The following is a 25,454-nucleotide window of genomic DNA, read 5'->3' as shown; positions in this document are numbered from 1 at the left end:
GCACAAGTACAGCATTGCTAGGGCCATACCGATAAGAAACACAAATGGAAATATCTAATGATCAACCTGCTTGATGCTTACAGGGTGCTATGTGAAATCTGAGCACTACGGAGCAAAACAGAGGTTGCCACATTCACCATCACTGTCAGCAGTTTAAAAAAAAAAAACAGTTACTCATTCACACAGACACCTTGCATACTACATATTACATATTACAAATGTCCAACAGAGAGAACAGCTGGCTGAAACACGCTGAGAAATATTGCCAGCCACCTACACGTGTCTACTTTCATATAGTTTCATTCAGAAATCATAATGTCTGACTGGCATTCGATCAGCTCTCTGGAGACTCAATGGCTCCGTTCCAAACCTAGACAGCTGCCTACCTAGACAACATTTATAGGCGGGAAGGATGTGTGCAATGACCTAAATGCATGCATGCATGTATGTATGCATGTATGCATGCATGTATGCATGTATGTATGTATGTATATATATATATATATATATATATATATATATATATATATAGAGAGAGAGAGAGAGAGAGAGAGAGAGAGAGAGAGAGAGAGAGAGAGAGAAAGAGAGAGAAAGAGAGAGAGAGAGAGAGAGAGAGAGAGAAACGAGTTGTGATTTTCAAGGCATAAGGATTAAAAGAAAAAAAAGACAGAAAACGAAAAATGGGTGATGATACAGTACTGATGCAACAGTTTGACATATCAAATACATAGGCTGTATCCGAAATCGCCCCCTATACCCTCATTCACTATTCCCTACATTAGTCCACTCATATAGTTCACTTGAAGGAGTGAATGAAAACGAGTGAGTGAATTCGGACACTGAATGCACCGGAAGAACTGCCGCTTTTGCATAGTTTGCTTCCTGTTAAATAATCATTTGAAACGGGCAGCTCCAGTAGTAAGATTGAAGGATTTATCTTGAACTCTGTCACGGAAATGATGTATAAACCCTAATAGTCAATTTACAATTAATTTTGTACCTTTGTTGTATTCCACTGTATTACGCCGTGGACGAGCGCTTCTAAAATCAATGAATGGATGATTCAGCTGCGGGCGCCTTCTTCTGGTGAGATGTGGGAATTGACTCGGCGCGCGACTCTCGCAGTGCATTCTGGGGATTCTCTAGCCGTTGAGTGTACATCGGTTGTACACTTGTTTTTGCGGTGCATTGTGGGATTGAATGAGTGCACTCGAGAACATCCACTAAGGTTTCGAACACCACTTAAAATGGCCGTCCCCTCAAATAGTGCACTATTTGAGGGTATAGGGGGCGATTTCGGATACAGCCATAGTGTTGTGGTTCTGGTTTTTGGGGTTGGCCATAAAAAAGAGAGACTGCATTTCTTTGTTGGGTTGGGGAGTGTATGGCGTCTGGAACATTTCAATCAAGCTGATTTTCCAATCGGAGAGTTGAGCATTGTGTCCTACCTCTGCTCTTTGTTTAAACGTCAGGGCTGGAGACTATTATACAGCAGCTCTCATCCCTCTCTATTTAAACGGCTGAAAGAGAAACCATTCATCTCTCTACAAGAGGAGGAGGAGGAGGAGGAGAAGCAAGGGGTATATTAAATATAAATAACATCTGCAAATGAGGCACGAGGCATTTGGGTCACAATGGAAAAGTATCTAAATCAGAGAGAGCAGGAGGGAGAGAGTGGAGCAACATTTAGTCATTGGTCTGGAAGGGTCTTGGACCACACATAAGCTAAGACACACCCCTTTTAACAAACAAACAAAACAATAAATAAAAAACTATTGCCATGACAGTACAATATATATATATATATATATATAAAATAAAATGTTTATAAAAATGTTATACAGTTGGGCAAAAAATTATTTAGTCAGCCACCAATTGTGCAAGTTCTCCCACTTAAAAAGATGAGAGAGGCCTGTAATTTTCATCATAGGTACACTTCAACTATGAGAGACAGAATGGGGGGAAAGAATCCAGGAAATCACATTGTCTGATTTTTAAAGAATTTATTTGTAAATTATAGTGGAAAAATAAGTATTTGGTCAATAACAAAAGTTAATCTCAATACTTTGTTATATACCCTTTGTTGGCAATGACAGAGGTCAAACGTTTTATGTAAGTCTTCACAAGGTTTTCACACACTGTTGCTGGTATTTTGGCCCAATCCTCCATGCAGATCTCCTCTAGAGCAGTGATGTTTTGGGGCTGTCGCTGGGCAACACGGACTTTCAACTCCCTCCAAAGATTTTCTATGGGGTTGAGATCTGGAGACTGGCTAGGCCACTCCAGGACCTTGAAATGCTTCTTACGAAGCCACTCCTTTGTTGCCCGGGAGGTGTGTTTGGAATCATTGTCATGCTGAAAGACCCAGTCACGTTTCATCTTCAATGCCCTTGCTGATGGAAGGAGGTTTTGACTCAAAATTTCACGATACATGGCCCCATTCATTCTTTCCTTTACATCAGTCGTCCTGGTCCCTTTGCAGAAAACAGCCCCAAAGCACAATGTTTCCACCCCCATGCTTCACAGTAGGTATGGTGTTCTTTGGATGCAACTCAGCATTCTTTCTCCTCCAAACACGACGAGTTGAGTTTTTACCAAAAAGTTATATTTTGGTTTAATCTGACCATATGACATTCTCCCAATCCTCTTCTGGATCATCCAAATGCTCTCTAGCAAACTTCAGACGGGCCCGGACATGTACTGGCTTAAGTAGTTAAAATTTGGCATATCGTGCATCCCTAATATATATATATATATATATATATATTTTTTTTTTTTTTTATTATTATTATTATTTATATATACACATACATACAAAAGGTTTAACTAACTTAATAAAAAATAAAAAAATAAATACAAAATTTAAAAAAGTTTAACAAAATTAAACTAATAAAACAATAATAATAATAATAAAACAAAAAAAGACAGTTTAAAAATATGAAAATAAAATGTTAATATAACAATTAAATAAAATGTTATATATATAGAGAAAATAGAGAGAGAGAGAGAGAGAGAGAGAGAGAGGACTAAAAAATAAATATATATTCATTTGCAAAAACAGATAACTCCGTTTTTAACAATTCTCAAAAATCATGTTTTTTCATTGTGCATTCTAATTAATCTCAATCAAACTGCAGTTGGGTTATTTTCATTAAATTAAAAAAAAATAAAAAATACAGCAAACTAACAAAATAAAACATAACATAATAAAAAACAAGATTTTTGAAAATTAAAAAAAACTGAGTTATCTGTTTTTGCAAATAAACTCTTCACATATAAAATAAGAGGTTAAAGCTAAAAAACTAATATAAAAATGAAAAACAAAATTAATATTAAAAATAAAAGATTGAAGTAAAAAAACACACAAAAAAATACAAAATATAAAAAAAGGTTTAAATAAATGTAATCTAAAAAACAAGATTGAACTAAAAAAAACTAAACAAATAAATGAATAAACATTTTTAACTAAAAATAAGTTTCACTTAGTGTGCCACTTCTGGTCGCTGACACATTTGTAGTTCTCAAAGCCTCATCCATGAGCCCTGTCAGAATTGAAACGCTGAATATCTGAGAAGGTTTGTGCAGATGTAATTGAGGATGGTGTGTTTTCTTTATTCTGTGTGGCGTTTGGACAAACCCAGTGCATGTAATTGTGCCATCTGTGCAATTTGGGCCAAAAATTGGTCATGTTCTGAAGGTGGCTGTGATGATCGATGGCTTATTTTTTCATCCCCAAAACACACACCTCAGAGAGCGAGCACACATTTTCCGTGAACACACGGCAAATGAATAGGTCATTCTTTTGGTCCCCCCCCACCCTAAAATGACACAGCTTAATTTAGACAGAGCAAACTTTCTAGACTAGGAGGCCTTTTCTTTCTTTTAACGCCCCCCTTCTAAGCCCTTCCCTGTTCATCTATCTTCCATTTGGCCATGCACAAAAGAAGAAATGGCAGATGAAACCATAGATCATGGCCAGGAAGCCAGACACAGCCTAGAGGGAGAGGATGGATGAAAAAAAGAAAGAAAATGAGAGAAAAAGAGAGATACCATGCAGCCAAAACCATTTGCAGGTCGTCTCTTGGTACACGGTGACAGTACTTGTTGCTCCAGAGCCACATTAAGCCCAGCTGCAGAAGTAAAGTTCTGCTCATACAGGTTCCATTTCTTAAAGAATGCCTCCCCCACCAAACATAAATTATGTATCGCCATCAAACCCATGAAAGCCCTGTGGGGTATATGTCCATAGTTAATCTGAGTCAGGGTGATGGGGTCATCCCGAACACTGTTTTGATGATAAACGGCATCCTGGGATGCAACATCTGTGGCCAAATAACTGACGAAACACACCTGTAACACCAGATCTGAACTGCTACTTCTTGTGTGAAACCAAGTCTAAATATTCACACCTGTGACTGCAAATCAATTGAAATGCAATAATATGCCAAGGTCACCATTTGTCAGCAGGTCGTTATATTTGTTTAACTTCTCTTTAACTGTATTGTCTGCTCACATTTGAATTTTTTGTTGCTGCCATTCACCAGATAAAATGACTGAATTCTTATTTTGTTGGTCATGTAAACCTTGTGTACAATTATTGTATTAAACTATTGAAGGGGGAGGGTGTTCTTTATATATTATGCTGTTAAGAGTCAATGCTTAATGTAATAGCGCAGCATGTTTTCATGAATAGACTAACATTGCACAGCTATTGCATTGAGGGCATTGTGCGAGTTTTCTTTTAGACTTTTAGAAAACTGATTTATAAAAATCTGCTAAGTTACTATAAACATCCTACAGTTAGACTTAGAAATATACTTATAATATAATTATATATTAAATTAGTGTTTCTGTAATTATATTGGTGTGGACCGATATTTTATAAAACAATGAGCCAACCTGAGGCTGTATGTAAAAGTGATTTTACCACAGTTACAGAGGTTTTCTGCTTTGAAACATGCTTAAGACAATCCTTACCATGGTAAAATCATGGCTTTTTTCTTTTCTCAAAACAAGTTTGTTTTTTGTTTTCTTTGATGAATAAAAAGTTGATAAACAGAATTTATTTTAAATTAAAATCTTTTGTGACATTATTAATTGTATGTATTTGCTTTCCCTTTAAATGCATCCTTGCTGAATAAAAAAAAAAAAAAAATTATTTAAAAAAATGTTTCAAAGTCAAAATTTTAGACTTACAAATAACATCGTAAATAGAATCCTTTTCACTGAACAGGATTAATGTTTGTGCTGCTATATTTTTTCATTTGAAACATTATATTTTGATGTATAGATGACTTCCCTACTTTTTCCTGAGCCTTGGCCTTTAGCAAGTATTTATAAAGCAAGACGTTTATTAGAGAGACTGGGACATGTAGGTTCAAATCTGTCCATTTGTTTCTCTATCTCTGACGACTTCCTGTTCTCTCTTTCTACTGTTTTCATTAATAAAGTGGCAAAAGACCACCAAAATAACTGTTTTATTACATCAGAAATACTTTCCAAGGCACAGACTTGACAGTATAATCAGCAGTCTGTCTAATTAGCACAGTGTGCTGACATTCAAACTCCGCCCACTCTGAATGAACCGTACGTCACTGCCGCTAAAGACCTGCCATCACATTTGTCACCAATTTAGACACAAATATAATCTACAGCTCATAGTTTAAGATCAATTTTGGTTCCATACTTAAATTACTCTATAATTAGTTTTAAATTGTATCTTGTGCCCAGGTTATTTAAAGCAACTGCTTGTTAACGTGATAAACAAATAATAAAACATAATTAATGTTTGGTATTTCAATCACTTAATTTTCCCATCTTATTCATCTCTTTATTTTACCTCCAATAAATGACTCTCAAATGCTAATTCTAACTCGAAATTCCTCCCTTGTTTCTCGCAGGGCAAATATGCGAGAAGAAATGGCCTTCACGGTGCAGAGTGTTATTGAACGCAAACGCTCACTGCTACATGTTGGTAGAGTCTCCCGCTATGAGCTCAATACACCTCCTGCTTTATCAATACCAGCACACATTCAAGGATTTGTGTGTGTGCAACGTGCATGGTTTATGGATATCACCATGGCAACATCTGGGCTCTGGAATGGCTCACTTGGTCACAATGTCACGTCTGGACGATCTCCTCAGTAAAATCATGGTGAGAAGGAAAAAAGAACAAATTGAGTGTTGTAAAATCATGGAATGGGAAAAAAGGCAAGCAGAGAGAACAAACTAAAAAATAATTAAAATTATGAGCCATAAATGGCTTTGTCCAGCTGTGAGGTGAACTGTGATGTGGTTTTAATTGCAGCAAGTGTGGTTGTGTGTACACTACCAGTCAACATTTTAGCACACTTACATACTTTATTATGTTACAATTTTCCACAATTTAGAAAAGTCTTATATAAGTTCAAAAAGGCACAAGACCTATTTTTATGGCTGGCCCACCACTTCCCTAGGCCAATGAGAAAATAATTAGATAAATATTTGATATATAATCTAGAATATAATTGCAATTCTGAAGTTGATGAAAATCAGAAAAAACAAAAAACAAACTTTTGACTGCTTTAAGCAGGATTTTTTTTCCCAGCAGGCGTACAGGTTACATACAAAAAAGTAAATTATATATACACACACAGTCATGGCTAAAATATCGGCACCCTTGGTAAATTAATCTGCATTGTTAATCCTTTTGATCTGTCATTTTAAAAATTCACAAAAATCTAACCTTTCATTGGATAATAAGAATATAAAATGGGGGGAAATATCATTATGAAATAAATGTTTTTCACTAATACACATTGGCCACAATTAACGGCACCCTTTTATTCAACACTTTATGAAACCTCCATTTGCGCTAAATTTTCTCCTATAATGCCTGATGGGGTTAGAAAACACCTGACAAGAGATCAGAGACCATTCCTTCATCCAGAATCACTCCAGACCCTTTAGATGGGAAGTCGTGGCCTAATGGTTAGAGAGTCGGACTCGTAATCCAAAGGTTGCGGGTTCGAGTCTCACGCCGGCAGGGTTTGTAGGTGGGGGGAGTGAATGTCCAGCGCTCTCTCCACCCTCAATACCACGACTGAGGTGCCCTTGAGCAAGGCACCGAACCCCCAACTGCTCCCCGGGCGTTAGATTTTTGTGATTTTTTAAAATAAAAGATAAAAAAGATTAACAATTTTCACAGCCTTCTTTGATCATAATTTACCAAGGGTGCTGATATTATTGGCCATGACTGTATATATATATATATATATATATATATATATATATATATGTACAGTCTAGTGTTAGCAATCTAGTGTTAGAGGTAGTTAGTGTTATATTATTATTATATATATGGCTTCAAAATGTATCATTTAACTTGCAATTTGCAGAGCAGGAGAAATATACTTTAATGCCAATAATTTTTAGTTTATGAATAAGCTTTTAATTTTCACAAAATCTATAATTGTATTTTTAAAAGTAGAAAAATCTGGCTCGTTTTCAATTTTCTTCTGTCATTTATATATACTTTTATTTATATATTATTTATCATATTTATATAGTTTTATAATGGCTTAATGGTTTTATATATATTAAATATATTATAATATAATTTAAATATGTATTTATATGACAAAAAAGTGACATTTTTTTAAGCAATTCATGTCAACACAATTTATATTAGTCTATACAATACATTTCAAGCATTTATGCATACAATTTCAGATTAAAATGTTATTAAATTCAGTCAAGTGTATAAACTTGTGATGACTAGCGGATACATTCAGAACTACCTCAACACACACACACACATACAGTGATCTGAAGAGCTGGCAGTTTCTCCTTCCATCTTGTCACGTTTCCTATATTAAGACGTCCACCACACAAATCAGATTACAGCCAGCTGATACTTCCTCTCGGCTCTCTGATAGAGCAGTACAGAAGAACACTGACCTTCAGAGAGCGAGAGAGCCGTGTAGAGTTTCCTTACTGTACTGTGTTACACAGAGGCCACGAAGTGCAGCTATGTGAGGAAACAATACAAGCACTGTCGCTATGATCAAACGCTTCGAACAGAGGGAGTGATACGCATGTACAAATATACACACATGCTTTCAAACCCACATATGCTCCCACAGCAGACACACACTGGGCATTACTCTTGATGATGGAGCCAAGTGCCTCTATTGAAAGTTGGGTGAATGAGTCAATCTCATAGAAGCAGAGAAGTCCAAATTGTATTTCATACCAAAATGTGCATTTAAAAATTAAATAAAAATCAATAAATTAAATATGTGAAATATAATCTCAAATATATTAAAACATCATAAAATATTTAAAATGTAAATATATAATGATAATTATAATTTATTATAATAATACTTAATAAAATCTTATATTTGGTAATTTTTCATTATTATTTTTTAAGGAAAAATTTATAAGCTTTTAGGACTATAAGGACCAATAAACCTATAGATTAGACTAGTTCTATCTATCTATCTATCTATCTATCTATCTATCTATCTATCTATCTATCTATCTATCTATCTATCTATCTATCTATCTACTTATATATTGTAGTAATTATATTATATATTCTTCTGCAATACAGTAATGAAAATGAGATTTTTTAGATGAAATCAGATTATGCTGAGATTATAGTACGATTATGAGATTTTTGAGGGCGAAAGTACTTCATTATAAAAACGTCACACATTGAACAAAAAAAGTAAACCAATTCATTTTCTTGAAGCCAAATATAATTTCATATTTCTTTCCTTTCAATTTGATGTGAAATATGAGCCGGACACATTCTTGACAGGTTTCATTGAGTCACCCAAAAAGCATAAACAATATCTCCCCAAACTACATGAGCAATATACCAAACTGACAAATCCATTGATGGACTTTTTTTCAGAAATTCCTCCCAGCCTCAGATAAACGTTGAAAACTTTATCGTCCGAACGGCAGTGAGTGCTGTTTAAATCAAGCTAACGCTAATCGAAGTTTCTTCTCGCTTAGTACAGGACAGCTTTATGTCTTCCCGGAGACCCCAGAGCGGCGGAGAGAGATGCCGGGGCTATCAGCAACTTTTAATTAAGTGGGTGTGAATATGGGAAATGGAAAATTGTTCTGTCAACCCGACGAAATGGAGTTTTTGATGTTTGAGGCACAACATGCGCCTCCGCCTGCCGTTTCTATTATCCAATGAAGAGATACAAATGGAAAAAAAAAAAAAACGGGAGACGGACGTGGACGACATACAACGCATCTTCCCCAAGATCAGCAAGAAACGCGGGAAAGAAACAGCAATATCATTGAACATTAGGGTCCTGGTCTCTTCTCTAATGCGGTGTGATATCTCTGTATGCCTGAGGTACGGAAGCCAACATATTAAAATGTAGGATGGATCGGAACGCCGGATTACGGTGTGATTATGTTTACGGATTGTCTTGAAAATTTCTGCTCGCTAGATTCAAAGGGGAACAATAACATCTCTGTCTTTCATGAGAGAACGCCGCTCGTTGGCCGTCCACCTCCTCAAACATAATAAAACCTTGAGAAAAAATGCGTGACTCAGGCTAGAGGGACGTCGATGGAGGCTTGTTAGCCGGTGCTGTTGACAAGAGAGATGGCGAGATGCCTCAGATTACGATAAACAGGGAAAGAAGTGAATGTGGGGAGAGAAAAATTAATGAAAGATGGCTTCAAGGAAGCCGGAGTGATCCAATCACAATCTATCTCCCACGACCGCTGTCAGTTCTCAAAGAGTTGGCAATATCTCAGCGAGACGAAGCGAGAGGGAGAGAGAGGACTCGCTATTTGAAAGAAAATGACCCCTGGGGCACTTCTCCCATTGACTCCTTCCTCCATAGGAGGAGGACCACTTAAAAGAGAGGGGAGAAAGAAAAGAAAAAAGATAGATGAAGGAAAGAAGAGAGAACAAATTGCTTCAAACCAATTAATTTCCACTTCTCTCTTTCTCTCGGTCCTCTGGGTCTTGGTGTACAGTGGCTACTGACGGAGAGAAAGCGGCCTGTGAAACTCATTCAGCTCATCCTGTACGTCCAAACACACTCAACCAGCATGCATTTCAACACACTTGCACTTGGTAATTAAAATGGCAATGGTGACACATTTTAGATTGCATAACGTAAACAAAATATAGTACTTGGGAAACAATGCATGACGGGGGCTTGATTTTATCCGTCATGCTTAGATTAAATTGTAAAGCTCTGAAGGTCAGATCACAGCCATATATGGAAGACTATGATAGTCTAGCCATACTAAAAAATAAAAAGCCTAAAGCCTGCTGATAAAAACCTGGTTAAACCAGTCTGTGCTGATTTTATCTGTTTTTCACCTGTTCTAGCTGGTCTCCCAGCCTTGACGCCCAGCTAAACCAGCCTAAAAGGGCGTCAGACACTAGCCAGCTAACCAGACCGGGAGAATATCTGAATCCAGTAAACCAGTCTAAACTGTTTTTTTGGTTGTTGTTTGTTTGATTTGTTTTTTCCCCAGCATGGAACCCCTTGTATTACTACTTAAGAGCTTAACTCATTCAACATCAATTGATTTATATAGATGAAATATACCTCAAATCATTTGGTTTGTTGAGGGAAAAAAAAAAACACTGGACGCAAGCAGTGTGTCAGCCACACCACACGGATGCGCTGTTTTCATTCAATTCAAAGCGTAAACAAATGTAGAAGAGGTATCCTTGTGGTGTGGCTGACACAGAACAGCGTATGCTGCTGGCGTCCAGTGGATATTCTCCAAAATGGCGCTATGCTGACACAGAGGAGACAAATTGTTGAATAAAATAGTTTTTTTGTTTTCTTTGCGCAGAAAAAGTGTTCTCGTCGCTTCATTAAATTCAGATTGAACCACTGATGGCAGGTGGACTATTCTGATGATGCTTTTCATTCTTTTATGGACCTTGACAGTGCAATTTACTATGCAGTCAATGGGACAGTCACAAGCCTCCCGGTTTTCATCCAAAATATCTTAAATTGTGTTCCAAGGACGAACTAAGCTTTTACGGGTTTGGAACGACATGGGGGTAAGTGATTAGTCACTAGTGAATGCATACAGTTGAACAGATTGCTAGCGTGCATGAACACAGGCGGTCGACACATGCGCTCTAGAAATCTTCATCTTTGTCCAGCGTCTGCTCTATTTTTCCCCAGAAGTTATGACCGAAAAAAAGGTGCTTTTTTAAACTATCGTGTGCTTGTCAATGAGGCCGTCTGATGTTGCAGTCGCTATTTTCTTGTTGTTGCTCTGACTCTTTAGTTTCATTTTCTACTGTGAAAGAACGGCCTAGGCCAGTGCTGCCACCTTGTGGAACAGCTGATTAGTGCAAAACCAAGTCAATGCGCATGTGCGACCTGCGCATACAAAGTAGACAGTAGCAAAAGGTTACTGGGTGGTGCACGTACTATTCTAATGATGAAATTTGCATCACTTGCACTGTACGTGTGCGTGTAAAAAGCAAAGTATGGCCTTTACACTGTAGACATGGCTTGAGTAAATTTAGATCTTCTGCGTACTACCTTGTATTTATTCATATTTTAAATAGCTGCATTTTTTATATTTTCAGTTTTAAGTATAGTTTTAATAACTGTGTGCATTTTTGTCATTTTTATTATTATTCTATGAAAATATTTCTATATAATTTTAATTTACTTTTAACTTCAGTTTTAGTTTTTGGTAATTTTACTTTTTTTTTACACATTTTCATCTATATAACAAAAACAATGATAGTTTTAGTTAATAATAATAATAATAATAATATTATCAACATGTTAAATGCCACTCAGAAAGCCTTTACAACTACATAGAAATGTCTAGCATCACTAAAAATTGGTTACATCAGCAGAATGATAGTTCAGAAAGGGAGAAACCCCTAAATTAAACAAATTTGGTCTTTAACATGCACTGATGAACTATGCATAAAAAGACCAGGACCATTTATTAACAAAATAAATAGAAATCAAAGTCCATCTGTCTGCTTCCCTTCCATGCATGGCTATGATCTGACCTTCAGGGTTTTCCATTCTCAGCCGCACGTTGACCACAGCAACACCGCTCTCATCTCCATTACAATGCCTCTCAACCTCCAGAAAGACGGTTCATCGCTCTGTGTGGCCACCGCTAGTGGTATGTACACAACTTCCTGTGAGAGAAGCACTTCCTCCCCCTCGTTTTTATAATACTTCAAATATTCTTCCTCCATAAAACCTTCTTTCCCAACAAAGCCATTTACAGCTGCACTTAAATCAATATCAGTCCGAGTGCAGAGTGAATACACACGGCTCCATTTAAAGAACGTTAGCCTAACGCTCCTCGCGCTAAGTTAATGTGTTGAAGGGTTATCAAGCCCGCCCTCTCAACATGCAATCTACACACCGCCCGTATCAGAGGCACTCATACAGAAACCATCTATACCAATAACATTTTCCATCTGAAGACGTGGATACATTAAAAACAATTATCACCAAGCGCTGATGGATCGCCATGTTGGTGCAGCTAACACGTTTTTGTACGTCTAGGTAAATGTGTGTGTGTGTGTGTGTGTGTGTACTGGGAACCATTAAAGTAAATCAATTCAAAAGGAGAGACAAAATCATCTAACATTGTCAGTATAGCTCCTTCGTTCATAGTCTAAATCTCTCCTACAAACAGCACTGTGAACAGCTGTACTCCCCAGTAAACAAATCTGGATCTTCCATCTAAGGGTCCCAGTGAGGTTAAGGGTTAGAAGTTGGGCTTGGTTTGTAAATTACAGAGCGATTCGAGGTCAGCTCCCATATGACTGGACGTTTTTCTCCTTGTCTGTTTACCTCTGGTGTACATTTGAACTCTTCTATGTGCCACTTGAGCTAAAGAGATCTTGTTCACCAAAAATCAATTATTGGGAAATTAATATTGAGTAACACTTACAATGAAGCCTGTATACATAATGTATTGATAATGTATTCTTAATGCATCTATAATAGCCTAAGAGTAAGTTGCATGTTCTTGTAAATAACTGAAAGTATTTATAATACATAATACTTTTCTATTCATGAGGCCATCTTTAAAGAGCATAACACAATCCATTCATAATGCATTAGACTTTTTTAAAGGTGTAGCCATGAATAGGTAAGTATTACAATATATTTTAGCGTCAATTTCTTGACAAAATATGATTACAACGTATATTATAGAGATAATGTATAACCCTATTATACTGTTTGTGTGTGTGTGTATAGATATATATATATATATATATATATATATATATATATATATATATATATATATATATATATATATATATATATATATATATATATATATATATATATATATATATATATACACACAGTATAATTTTGAAGTTATTTTTCCCTATATATATATATATATATATATATATATATATATATATATATATATATATATATATATATATATATATATATATATATAGGGAAAAAATAACTTCAACAGCCTACTGTAATGCAGTCAAATATTTTATGCTCGAGTTTATTCTTAAGTTTTATTATTTTTTATTTTAATTTATCATTTTAATTTATTTTTTTCCCTTTGAAATCATCATAAAGGCAAAACAAACAAATAATACCATAATATGCAAATATTTTTAAGTATTAAAATTTTAATTTTAAGGACTTTTGTATTACAATAGCATGATTTGTATTGAATTATGGTAATGATAATACCGCAAAAATGCTTTTTTAATAATTATAAATAAATATGCTTAATTAAATTCACAACTAAAAATCACAAATAAATAAATGTAATTTATACAAAATATAGTCAAAGGTCTTATTTTTCATTCTCATTTTCGGGGTGAAAACTGATTCAAACATGTTTATGACAGGCTTTCAGTGATTCATCAAGGCAATTAAGAATTGTTTTATAATGCACTCAGTTATCTTCATAATGCACAACACTGGTGTCGTAGACAGTGTTTCTGGTGTGTTTCACATATTAATTACTGCAATGGCGATTACGTTCTTCTCTCATCTGCTTTATCAAGAATACCTATGGGTAAAAGGGCAAACTATGGCCAAAGGGGCATCTACATTGCATCAGCGTGAACTACCATGAGGGTTTCTCGCTATTTCCACTCTAAAAGCTCTCTTATGTATTATGGGGCAGTCGTGGCCTAATGGATAGAGAGTTGGACTTTAACCTGAAGGTCGTGGGTTCGAGTCTCAGGTCCTGCAGGGATTGTAGGTGGGGGAGTGAATAACCAACACTCTCTCCACCCTCAATACCACGACTGAGGTGAGACCCTTGAGCAAGGCACCAATCCCCCAACTGCTCCCCGGGCGCCACAGCATTGGCTGCCCACTGCTCCGGGTGTATGTTCACTACTGCGTGTACACTTGGATGGGTTAAATGCAGAGCACAAATTCCGAGTATGGGTCACCATACTTGGCCACACACCACTTCTCTTTCCCCTTTTTCCTTTCCCTTTCTCAGCAGGAACATCTGAAAACAACATGTTAAATTATTTAAATGTTTGCAGTGATTCTGTCACATGTATTTTCTTTTAATCTTTGACATTAAACAACAGAATAAATGCTCCGGGTTCGGATTTGATCGCGGTTTAAGGTCTTTTTTTGAGCCTGGCGCTGCAATGCAGTGCTCTAATCAGAGGCGGTGTGGGCTAGCGGAGAGTGAATGGGGTTACAGTGATGAAGGAAATGCCCTTTAATAAGAGGAAGACAGGAAGCACTCCAATCAGCCCTTAGTGAGGAGAACATGAAAGCACAAAAAAGGAGCAAGACGGAAGGAGAAAAAGAAGAGAGAGAATTCTCCAGCTCTCGGTCTGAGTGAAAAGGGGGATGGGTGGGGGTGACGGGGGTTTGGACGCTTTCTTTTCCATCAGAAAAGATCAGAGAAGCCCTTCCTCAATTTTCTCTGATAAGTGGTGAATTACCAGAGGCGCTGCTGCTTGTGTGTATGTGAGTGGAAAAGTGGGAAGGGGGCTGACACAGTGTCGAATATCACATGCAGAAAATCAGGAGACGTTCCGGGTCTCTTTTTCACACATGCTCACACACACGCACACACTGTCTAATTCACCATGTGAATCTGTGCAGAATAAAGAAACAGCACATTGAATAATACACATCCTGAACAGCTTTTCTTTGTAATAATAGAGCAGCATTTTCAATATTCATACATTCATAAAAAAGTCCAACCCAGCTATTATATACTCTATCAGTCAAAAGATTGTGTTTCTCATCGGTTTAAAAATTTTTTTAATAAAGGCATATTTAAATGTTTGAAATTAGTTAGAAAATAAATATATAGTTAGAAAATAAATATATAGTTTGAAAATAAATATATAGTAGACAGTGATACATAGATTTCTTCACAAAAAAAAATATTCAAATCAACTTGAAAATCACATAAAAAGAGACAAGAGCTGAGCCAGATATACACTGTAGAGTAACAAAAGTATTATTATTATTATTTTACATTACAGTACAGTTTGTTTAGATAATTGGTGTGTACTTTGTATTTGTATTTATATGCATATATAAATACACACATACATGTATATATATACACATGTATATATATATATATATACACATACATATATATATATATATATATATATATATATATATATATATATATATATATATATATGTATATGTATATATATATATATATATATATATATATATATATATGAAAGAAATAATAAATATATGTAATATTTATTTATATATGTATAATATAAATCATATATAAATATGAAAAATTATATATATATATATATATATATATATATATATATATATATATATATATATATATATATATATATATATATATAAATAAAAATCACCACTATTGGGGTGCCTCTGGGCTCAGTTCTTGGACCAATTCTCTTTTCTGTCTACATGGCATCACTAGGTGATGCTTTTCATATCACTGCTATGCTGATGACACTCAACTCTACCTCTCATTCCATCCTGATGATCCGACGATAGCTGCTCGCATCGCAGCGTGTCTAACAGACATTTCTTGCTGGATGATGGACCATCACCTTCAACTCAACCTAGCTAAGACAGAACTGCTTGTTGTTTCAGCTAACCCATCGCTTCATCACAATCTCACCTTCCAGTTAGGCTCATCTACCATAACTCCTTCAAAAACAGCCAGAAACCTTGGAGTTGTGATTGATGATAAGCTGAATTTCTCAGACCACATTGCTAAAACTGCCCGGTCCTGCAGATTTGCATTATACAATATTAAGAAGATCAGGCCTTTTCTCTCGGAACATGCAACACAACTCCTTGTTCAGGCTCTTGTTCTGTCCAGACTTGACTATTGCAATGCTCTCTTGGCAGGTCTTCCAGCCAATTCTATTAAACCTCTACAATTAATCCAAAATGCCGCTGCAAGATTAATCTTTAATGAGCCGAAAAGAACGCACGTCACGCCTCTGTTCATCAATTTGCACTGGCTACCAATAGCTGTTCGCATTAAATTCAAGGCATTAATGTTTGCCTACAGAACCACCACTGGCTCTGCACCCCTTTACCTAAAATCATTAATTCAGACTTATATGCCCTCTAGAAGCTTGCGTTCTTCAAGTGAACGACGCATTATTGTACCATCCCAAAGACACACAAAAACAATTTCACTGACTTTTTCATTAACTGTTCCCATCTGGTGGAATGACCTGCCCAATTCAATCCGTGTAGCCGAATCCTTACCCATCTTCAAGAAACGGCTAAAAACTCATCTGTTCCATCTTTACTTGACCCTCTAACTCTAGCACTCTCTATTCTAATTTTATTTTATCTATGTCTTATTAATTTTTTTATAAATAAATAAAAATTTATAATAATAATATTTATCTGTACTGCGTTAGGCTAACTGAGACTTGTAATAGCACTTGCACGTTGTCGCTCTTTTGTTGGTTTTGATTGCTTCTTATGTCCTCATTTGTAAGTCGCTTTCGATAAAAGCGTCTGCTAAATGACTAAATAAAATATATATATATATATATATATATATATATATATATATATATATATATATATATATATATATATATATATATATATACATATACATACATACATACATATACACACACACACACACGTCTATGTTACTAAGAGGGGACTGTCACTCTACACTGACCAAGAGGGGATGAGGGTTTCTGCTTATTTTGAAGAAACAAATGTCACATACAAAATTTTCTTTTTAGGGCTTTTTTCATAATATAACTGAAAATAAGCATTTTTTTATTTTTTAAAACACATGCCAAGTGGGGACCTGAAACTCTGAGTGACTTCTAGCTATCCAAGAGGGGACCTTCATAGACTGTAATGAAAATGTGTGTGGAGACGCAGAGACTGCTGGCACACAGTCTTTCTTCACAATCTGACTTTATTTCCATGCAACTCTAAACTTTTGAACATTTACACAATCACTGCTGCACAAATATTCAGACAGTAATGATAAATGGTCATTAAATCAATAAATAACCTGCAGATATCTTCTGGGCTTGAAAATAAACCCAAAACACTTCTCAATATATGAATGCAATCATAAATGCCTATAAAGGCTTTAAATTAGGCTTCGTATTTTTAGATAAAATATATGCTAATGATATTTTTAATTCATTTTAAAAAGCTTTTATTTCTCTTTAAAATAAAATAAAAAATGGATTTTAAAACAAAACTTGAAAATGATAAGTTGGACCAGATGCCAAAGGAAAGGCTGCCAACAAGTGCCCACGTAGGTACTTCCATTATCTCAAACAGTACAGAATGGTGCTTGCAACTCCAAAGTCATGGGTTCAATTCCCAAGGAATCAATGAACTGATAAAATGTAAACCTTAAAAAATTAAATAATCCAACTTTGGATAAAAGCATACGCCAAATGCATAAAGGGAAAAAAAAAATCAAGGCAAACAATAGCTACTATGAAGAAGCTATAATCTCATACTTCCATTCTTGCCATTTCAAGCAAATGTTTGGGAAAAAAGTGTCCTTTCACTTCTACTTTCATTCTGTGTTTGTGTGCTTTCCTCTCTCTTTGGCGACTTTGGGGACTCAGGTGCATGACCAAATCACACTGTTTGTCTGTCGGGCTCCTCAGAACATTCTAGCTAAATAAAAGCCATCAACCATCACTGTCAAACAGCACACTCCCTGAAGTCTTACCTCTTTATCTGTGAGAGTGTAGATGTATTGATGGTCAGGGCTGAACAGCATGTCCCTCAAAATTGGGTTCCCTTCGCTCACCACCACGTTCTCATACAACAGTGCAGGCTGGGTAATGGCATTCACCAAGATCTGAAAGAAACAGAAGATAGACATTTAATACACATAAAATATTGTCCAGATCGGCTGTGATTTGATTGGCTGATCGCTTTGTGCAGCATTCCAGCTTCTAGAAGGTAGAAAAATAGGTTTATAATGGAAACTGTCAAAAGGTTTTTGGTTTGGTGTCTCTTTAAGCTACATAATACAGTCATTTAACTCTGCAGGCTTCACATCAATGCTTAAAGGGGAGTAACTCTGGCCTCGACCGATGCTAAACAAATGGATCTTGGTCAATAATAACCACACAGCCTCTTTTTCTGCTTCCTTCCTCTGTTTGGCCCACCCGAGCATCACCCAGAGTCATACCCTCCTTTAAGTCCCCCTCCCCGGCCTTATTGATGCAGGGTCAGGGGAGCGTGACCCCTGCATCCCGTGGTGTTTCAGGGCCTAATGATGTGCTCGGCTCCGGTGCCGTGTCCTGCTGATTAATGATCGTCCCCTTCGCCAAGCGCCGTGGGAGCGCATTACCTGGGCCCTCTGACACCACCCCATCGCTAATGAAGAGAGCGCCTGCAGCACCCGAGTACATTAGAGCACCGGACGACCCACTAACAAAAACACAAAAGCCGCTAAAGCAGTTTGGTTTCCCTCATAAAAAGGTCCACATCACAGAGCCAAAGAGTTGCAGGGAGTTTTTAGCCACCCACACCTGGGAGTCGACAGTGTGGCCTATATGGGTCAAACCCTGCAGCCAGATCACGAGAACTAAAATTACACTAACAAACATCTGAAAATAGAGACAACTTAATCAGCACTTCTTGTCTTTAACTAAAACCTAAAGTTGTGCGACATGACCTCATGTAAACTACCACATTTATAGAACATTTATATGGAGAACAAAATAACTTGGCATGACTACATGGACAGAATTGGAGGACTTCTTCCACATTTTCTGTACTGATTTTGAGGGTAAAATCTGCAGAATTTAATTTAATATTTAGTTTTTTTAATTTATTTATTTATAAGAACTAAGAGTATAATTTATTGGTGGCTAAATATTTAGCATAATTAGCAAGACAAAATATTTAATAAACCAATGCAAGTAGTAAAGAATATTTAGTACTGCAAGAGTCCGTCTAAATAATAATAATAATAATAATAATAATAAAAATAAAATACTACTACTGTTGTTTATCATTTGGTATGTTAGAATAAAATAAAATAAAATGTGGTAGTAAATAACAAATAAGCCTTCTCATGGCAACTATTATTTAAAACACAATTCAGATGTTTTTCCATTTCTATTTTATTTATTTATTTGAATCATATTTAAACTATTATATTGTTGTTATGTATAAACTATAAAAATGTAATTAAATTAAAAATATAAGTATAAATATAAAGCAAATAAAAAAAAGATTTTTAGTCTTTAGATTTTTAGACTTCTACTTGATTATATTTTCATTTTCCAGCTTCAGGCCTTTTACACTATAATTTTTGAATTATGTTTTTTAGAATTTTATTTCCATTTTTAATTTCCAGCTTCAGGCCTTTTCATAACTTTGGAATTATGTTTTTTTTATTATTATTTTCCCATTTTTCATTTCCAGCTTCAGGCTTTTTACACTATTTTAATTCTGTGTTTTCAATGAGTATAAGAATCCTTTATATTGTTGCTCAGTGGGTAAAAGAGGCTCGGAAGACAGCAAAGCAGTCTGGGAGTTGGAGTCTGTTGTCCATCTCCCCCTCCATCACTTCATTGAGCATTACTCCCACGGGACGCGGTTTATTATGAAGTAGTGGCAGATAACAGCTCAAGGACAGCACATCCTCTCCCTCAGCCAATGCTTCTGGAACTCTTGCCAAGTAACGCTGAAGTTCCTGCAGTGGGACGCGAGCTGGAAGACAGAGAGAAAGGATCTTCCCTTGTGTCCGTGCAGGAGAACGCACAACAGGAGGGAGATGCTTTAGCCGCATGGAGCAGGAATACTAATCTAAAAATACTGCCCACTGTTATGCTTTGGTTTATTGCAATATTTGGACATGCTTAATATGTTGAGTAGCAGGACAATGCAACTAACAAACTCCCCTGCAAGTTTCTCTGCCAAATGAAACTGATTAAATGGGATAAACATATTTAATTGTTCTTCAAGGGTGAGCAAGAGTTGCCATCTGCATTTCTCCGCCCTTTTTCAGAGTCATTCAGATTGACGTAATTGTGCAATGACTCTTCAAATTGCAGATTCTTGGCAGATGGCCCATCTTTCGCTTAACAGGAAGCAGCAGCAAGAGCTAGAGAACTCTCTGTCTCACGCTGCCTCAATAAAGGTGTCAGGAGAGATGGAAGTTGGAAGGTGAAAAAACAAAAACAAATCCAATTCTCCCCACTGACTGCTGCTGAATCCCAATTCACCGTAGTCTGGAGGGTTACTGCTACCGTCTCTGTTTTTGATACAACGTCCAATCCCTTCCTGGGTCACAGGACTCACTGTGAAATACACTGACATACTATTTAAGTATCTTTACTTAATTCAATGCATAACTTCCAATTCTTCGTAATTATAATAACTTCTGAGTAAAAATTGTCTACATTTTATTTTTCAGTGCACTTTTGTTTAAAGAAAAGTATACAGTGCCAAATACTATTATTATTATTATTGAAATTTTATATTTAAAATATAATTTAACATTTTATATTATACATTTCTTTAATTATATATTTACATTTTTAATTAATATATTTTAAAGTTTATTTTAAAATATTTAACAGTATATTAGATTTTTTTTTATACTTGGCACTATATAAATACATTATATTTATATAGTTATATACTTTTATAGTCCATGGTTTATTTATAGTTTATATAGTTTTATAGATTATATAGTTTTATTAATATTTTATTTTTATATATTTTTATATAGTTTTAAATAACTATTTATATATATATATATATATATATATATATATATATATATATATATATATATATATATATATATATATATATATATATATATATATATATATATATATACACATTTTTTAATAAATAACTATATTTAATATTAACTCATTTAAAATATATGAAAGACATTTAAATTCTAATGCAATATTAAATATATCAAACCATCAGAATAATAAATGTAGATGTATTTATTTATTTGTTTGTTTGTTAATTTATTTATGTTTTAATGCCATATCAGCATCAATGGCTATATTCATGACAACATTAACAGTATCATCTATTTCAATACATTGTTTATAATAACATAACATTTTCTTAAGAAGCAATCACTATACAAAAAAAAAACAAAAAAAACATACAAATGACAATATACTGATAATAATCTATGTAGAAAAGCAATGCCAAAGTACAACTGAATAAATTTGGGAAAAAAATAATAAATAACGAGTAACTTGCAGTTTCATGTGTCAACCACAGAGGTCAACATTTAGTCCAGAATTTTGTAGCGGACCGATAAATGATGCTTCACCTTAAAACCAAAAACAGCCAAATGTCGTTGGGGAAGGCTTCTCTATGTGCCGCACTCAAATCATTCATACCAAAACAAATATTGAATTCACACCGTCTTATTAGATGAATATGTTCCATGATTGCTACTTACATTATATTCTTATGTTTATGGTCCCATTACAGTAAGTCATGACAGAATCATTTCAGGACAGAAGCAACCGTGTCTAGCCTCCTGCTGTATGCCCCATATAATGAGCGCATTGGGTAATAACCTAAAATAGGAACCTATAAATTAAGAAACAGAGCCCTGCAGTCTTCCTTAATGCTGGTCTACAGATGAACAATAATTAAGATGGACCAGGGTTCATTGAAGGGACACTCCTGACGGCTTCAGAGCAAATTGAAACAGGTCTGGCCTTTTCAATCTCGTCAACGTCTCTGCTAAAGCATGTCTGAATTTGTATGTGACCCTACGACATTGATGAGGTCAACAGTCGGTGCAATGATAAACTGTCCTAGACATTAAAGAGCTAGTGGCTGTCTCTTATGTAAGCCTTCAGATGGGAAAAAGGAAAGAAAAAGAACGTTGTCCCTCACGGGGTGCTGGGAATTTCAGTGTATACTGAAATACTATGAGAGCTTTGGTGGAGTGAATGATTGACAGAAGTTTTGTCACGAAACCCAGGCGTTTCTCTGCCGGAGACTATGGCGACCCATCAACTCTCCGTTTTTTAAAATCATTTTACTCTAACTTGGATGGGGAGCGGAGACATTTGGCTAATTAAATCAAACAGGAGGTCACTTTCCAGATGAGCTGGATCCAATTTCATTAGTGCCCTCTCAGCCACGGATAATGTGCGGACCATGAGGTCGCTCTCGGACGTTTCGTGTCTTGACATCAATGTGCTGGAGTATGATCAATAAAGGATGGTGAGCTGAATTGCAGGATTGAAAGCATGCTGGTTATTCCATGGATGCTTTTTGCTTCTGCTGGAGTTTGACCTCAGCGTTTGCACATCATCCTCAACTGGGTGATCAGAGAAATGAAGCTATAATGTTGCAAATGAAAAATCATTAAAGCTCTTTTTAAAACGCATATGACAAAAATACAGTTTCAGAACACATTTGGACCAGCATTTGTGCACCATTCAGAACTGAACTGAAAATGCATTTTAAGAATATATAATATTAATATAATTATTAATACTAATAACTTAATACTAATAAATACTTTTGGGATCAATTCTCACTATTATCTTCCACCACGTGAGAACGCTTGGCGCCCTTGTGCTGCCGCTTCATGCTGATATCTGTTTGATGTTTGTTTGTCGCTACGTTTTTGGTGTTTTTGCCATTTATGTTTTTGCTGGGACTTGGCAGATCTGGATTATTTCCTGAACTTCTCTCTTCACTCAAAGCGTTTTGGATGACTAACCTGGCATTTTTTTTTTTTATCCTGTCACACTGATCGGCTTTGAGTCCTATCCATTCCTATCCATCTCCTCCTCGACAACTGATACAGTGAGTCTCTTCTCTCTCACAATTGCGATCATATTTAGGTGGCAATGGTCTTTTTGAACCTTTTCAGTCAGGATTTCGCCCAACTCATAGCACTGAAACTGCCTTCTTCTTCTGTGGTTAATGACATTCTTCTGTCCATGGATTCAGGGTCAAAGAACATCTTGATTCTTCTCCATCTGAGTTCTGCATTTGACACAGTTTGCCATGATTTACTTATCCCGCGTCTTTCTGATATCGGTATCACTGGTTCAGCTCTTTCGTTGCTCATTTCCTATCCCCGCAACAAAGTTTTTTTGTCACTTTACAAGGGTATAAATCCGCCACTGCTCCACTGACACAGGGTGTTTCTCAAGGTTCCGTTCTCGGCCCTCTACTGTTCATCAAACTTAACAGCTAGCTTAAAAGTAATAGTTAATAATGAGAATTGGGCCTTAAAATACAGTGTGACCATAATTTTCATAACTTTATCAAGACAGATATTGAATTTTGGCTTGATCTTATTTAAATATTTTTAAATAAAAAATATTTTTAAATATTTGTTTTATTATTTAATAAATTATACATAAATAATATATTTATAACATTTTTAAAATAATATTTATAAATAGTATGTAAATCTGTCAGTCTATCTCTCGCTCTCTACATATGTGTCTAAATGTTTTTTTTTTTTTTTTGCAAAACAAATGATATTAGTATTAGTTACACATTATATATAAACAAGCATTATATATCTTAAAAGCCCACTTATGAAAAGTAAGCCAATTATACAATACTGAATTTTGCACAACCCTGCAACATCCAGTACAATATTGCTGTAATTTCCAAAGGTCTTGAGAATCACGGTTTTGCAGAAAGAGTCGCTTAGTGCGAGTGTCTCCAGCCTCTTTGACCCTTTTCTGGAGGGCATCCAAGACTTCCCATGGCACCTGCTGACATCACAGTCTGTGTCTTGCCGGCAAGAACAGAACCTGGTACACACAAACTCATTGGGCTTGATCAGCGTGACAGATTACTCTGTGAAATTAATCATCTTTCTCTGCCATGCTGCAGCACTCGCTATAGGACGCCGGCCAAAAAGCAGCCACAAACAGACAGTCCCAGTGGGCATGATGATGGCACGCCACTGCGTGGCTCCTGGGGTCCCAATGCCCACTCCCCGGTGAGTTTCATCATTAATAAGACAAGGAAACAGGAGCAGGGTTGGTCTTTGCATGCTTGAACGGCTTGAATAAACCAGGGGTATAATCCAGCTGGAGACGCTGAAGATCAATGTCGCATCTGTTCGGGCTTTGTGTTGTCGTGTGCGGCATCGTGGTGACTAAATGATAAGGGAGAAAGACGGAGCGAGCGAGAGAAGTGGGGGAAATAATAAAGGAAGAAGGGGAGTTGATGCTCGGTCCCCGGAGAGTGGCAGGCATGTCTCAGCCTCCACCCTTTTTAATCTTTCAGGCTCTCCATGGGTACAGCATCTCCTTTGCCACTCACCCCCGCCGCTGCTACAAGCTCCACTCGCATGCTCTTGACATAACTAGGTCTCCCTGTGAATAATAAAACCAGCTGCCAGATTCCTGCCTTTGATATGCAGCCCTTGAAGTAAAGATCTGCATCTGATTGAGCACAACCACTGGCTAATTAATGAGACGGAAGGCCAACGCTGGGCCCGCACTGGCCCGACACGCTGCCACCACTGTCCATCCCGGCTCGTTCCCCTGAGAAGAACCCAGCCGAGCCTGGAGGACGCGACTCAGGGAGCACCCCTGGGACAGGCAGATGCGGCTTACGCAGTGACGGCGGCGACCAGATTCAGCACTGCAGATAAGATGAAAAACTAGATCTTTCCGCTAAACGTAAGATTCGAAATGGGGAGAGATATATGTGCTAACACTGTTGCTAATGATTTTGTAGGTTATATTTGGCTTATTTGGCCTAGGGATGCACAATATACTGCCACCATACCATTATTGTTTTATATTGGGTATATACTGTATTGGGAAATAATTAATTGCACATGGTCATTTATACCGGTTATTACAGTTTTTCTCAGTTGCTTTGGTGCATTTCTCAGAACAGAAATTAAATTTTCAAAACTACTTGTTCAACCTCCAAATCATCTAGTCACTTGTGCACATCATAAAAGCAGTTACTCATTCTTTT

The 25,454-nt window shown here is 36.2% G+C and overlaps 1 protein-coding gene across 1 annotated transcript in view; it reads right to left on the bottom strand.

The window, feature by feature from the left end:
* The window catches only part of LOC306861051 (plexin-A1-like), a 234,207-nt gene that overhangs the window by 109,045 nt on the left and 99,708 nt on the right, over positions 1 to 25,454 (bottom strand). Inside the window, exon 4 of the mRNA XM_079403120.1 lies at positions 18,202 to 18,333. Coding sequence (XP_079259246.1) covers positions 18,202 to 18,333 — 132 coding nt within the window. The remainder of the gene's footprint in view (positions 1 to 18,201; positions 18,334 to 25,454) is intronic.

The sequence above is a fragment of the Barbus barbus genome (assembly GCF_936440315.1).
Source record: "Barbus barbus genome assembly, chromosome: 41".
Taxonomy (NCBI): domain Eukaryota; kingdom Metazoa; phylum Chordata; class Actinopteri; order Cypriniformes; family Cyprinidae; genus Barbus; species Barbus barbus.
The sequence above is the reverse complement of the archived record's forward strand: the minus strand, read 5'-3'. Positions and strand labels throughout refer to the sequence as shown.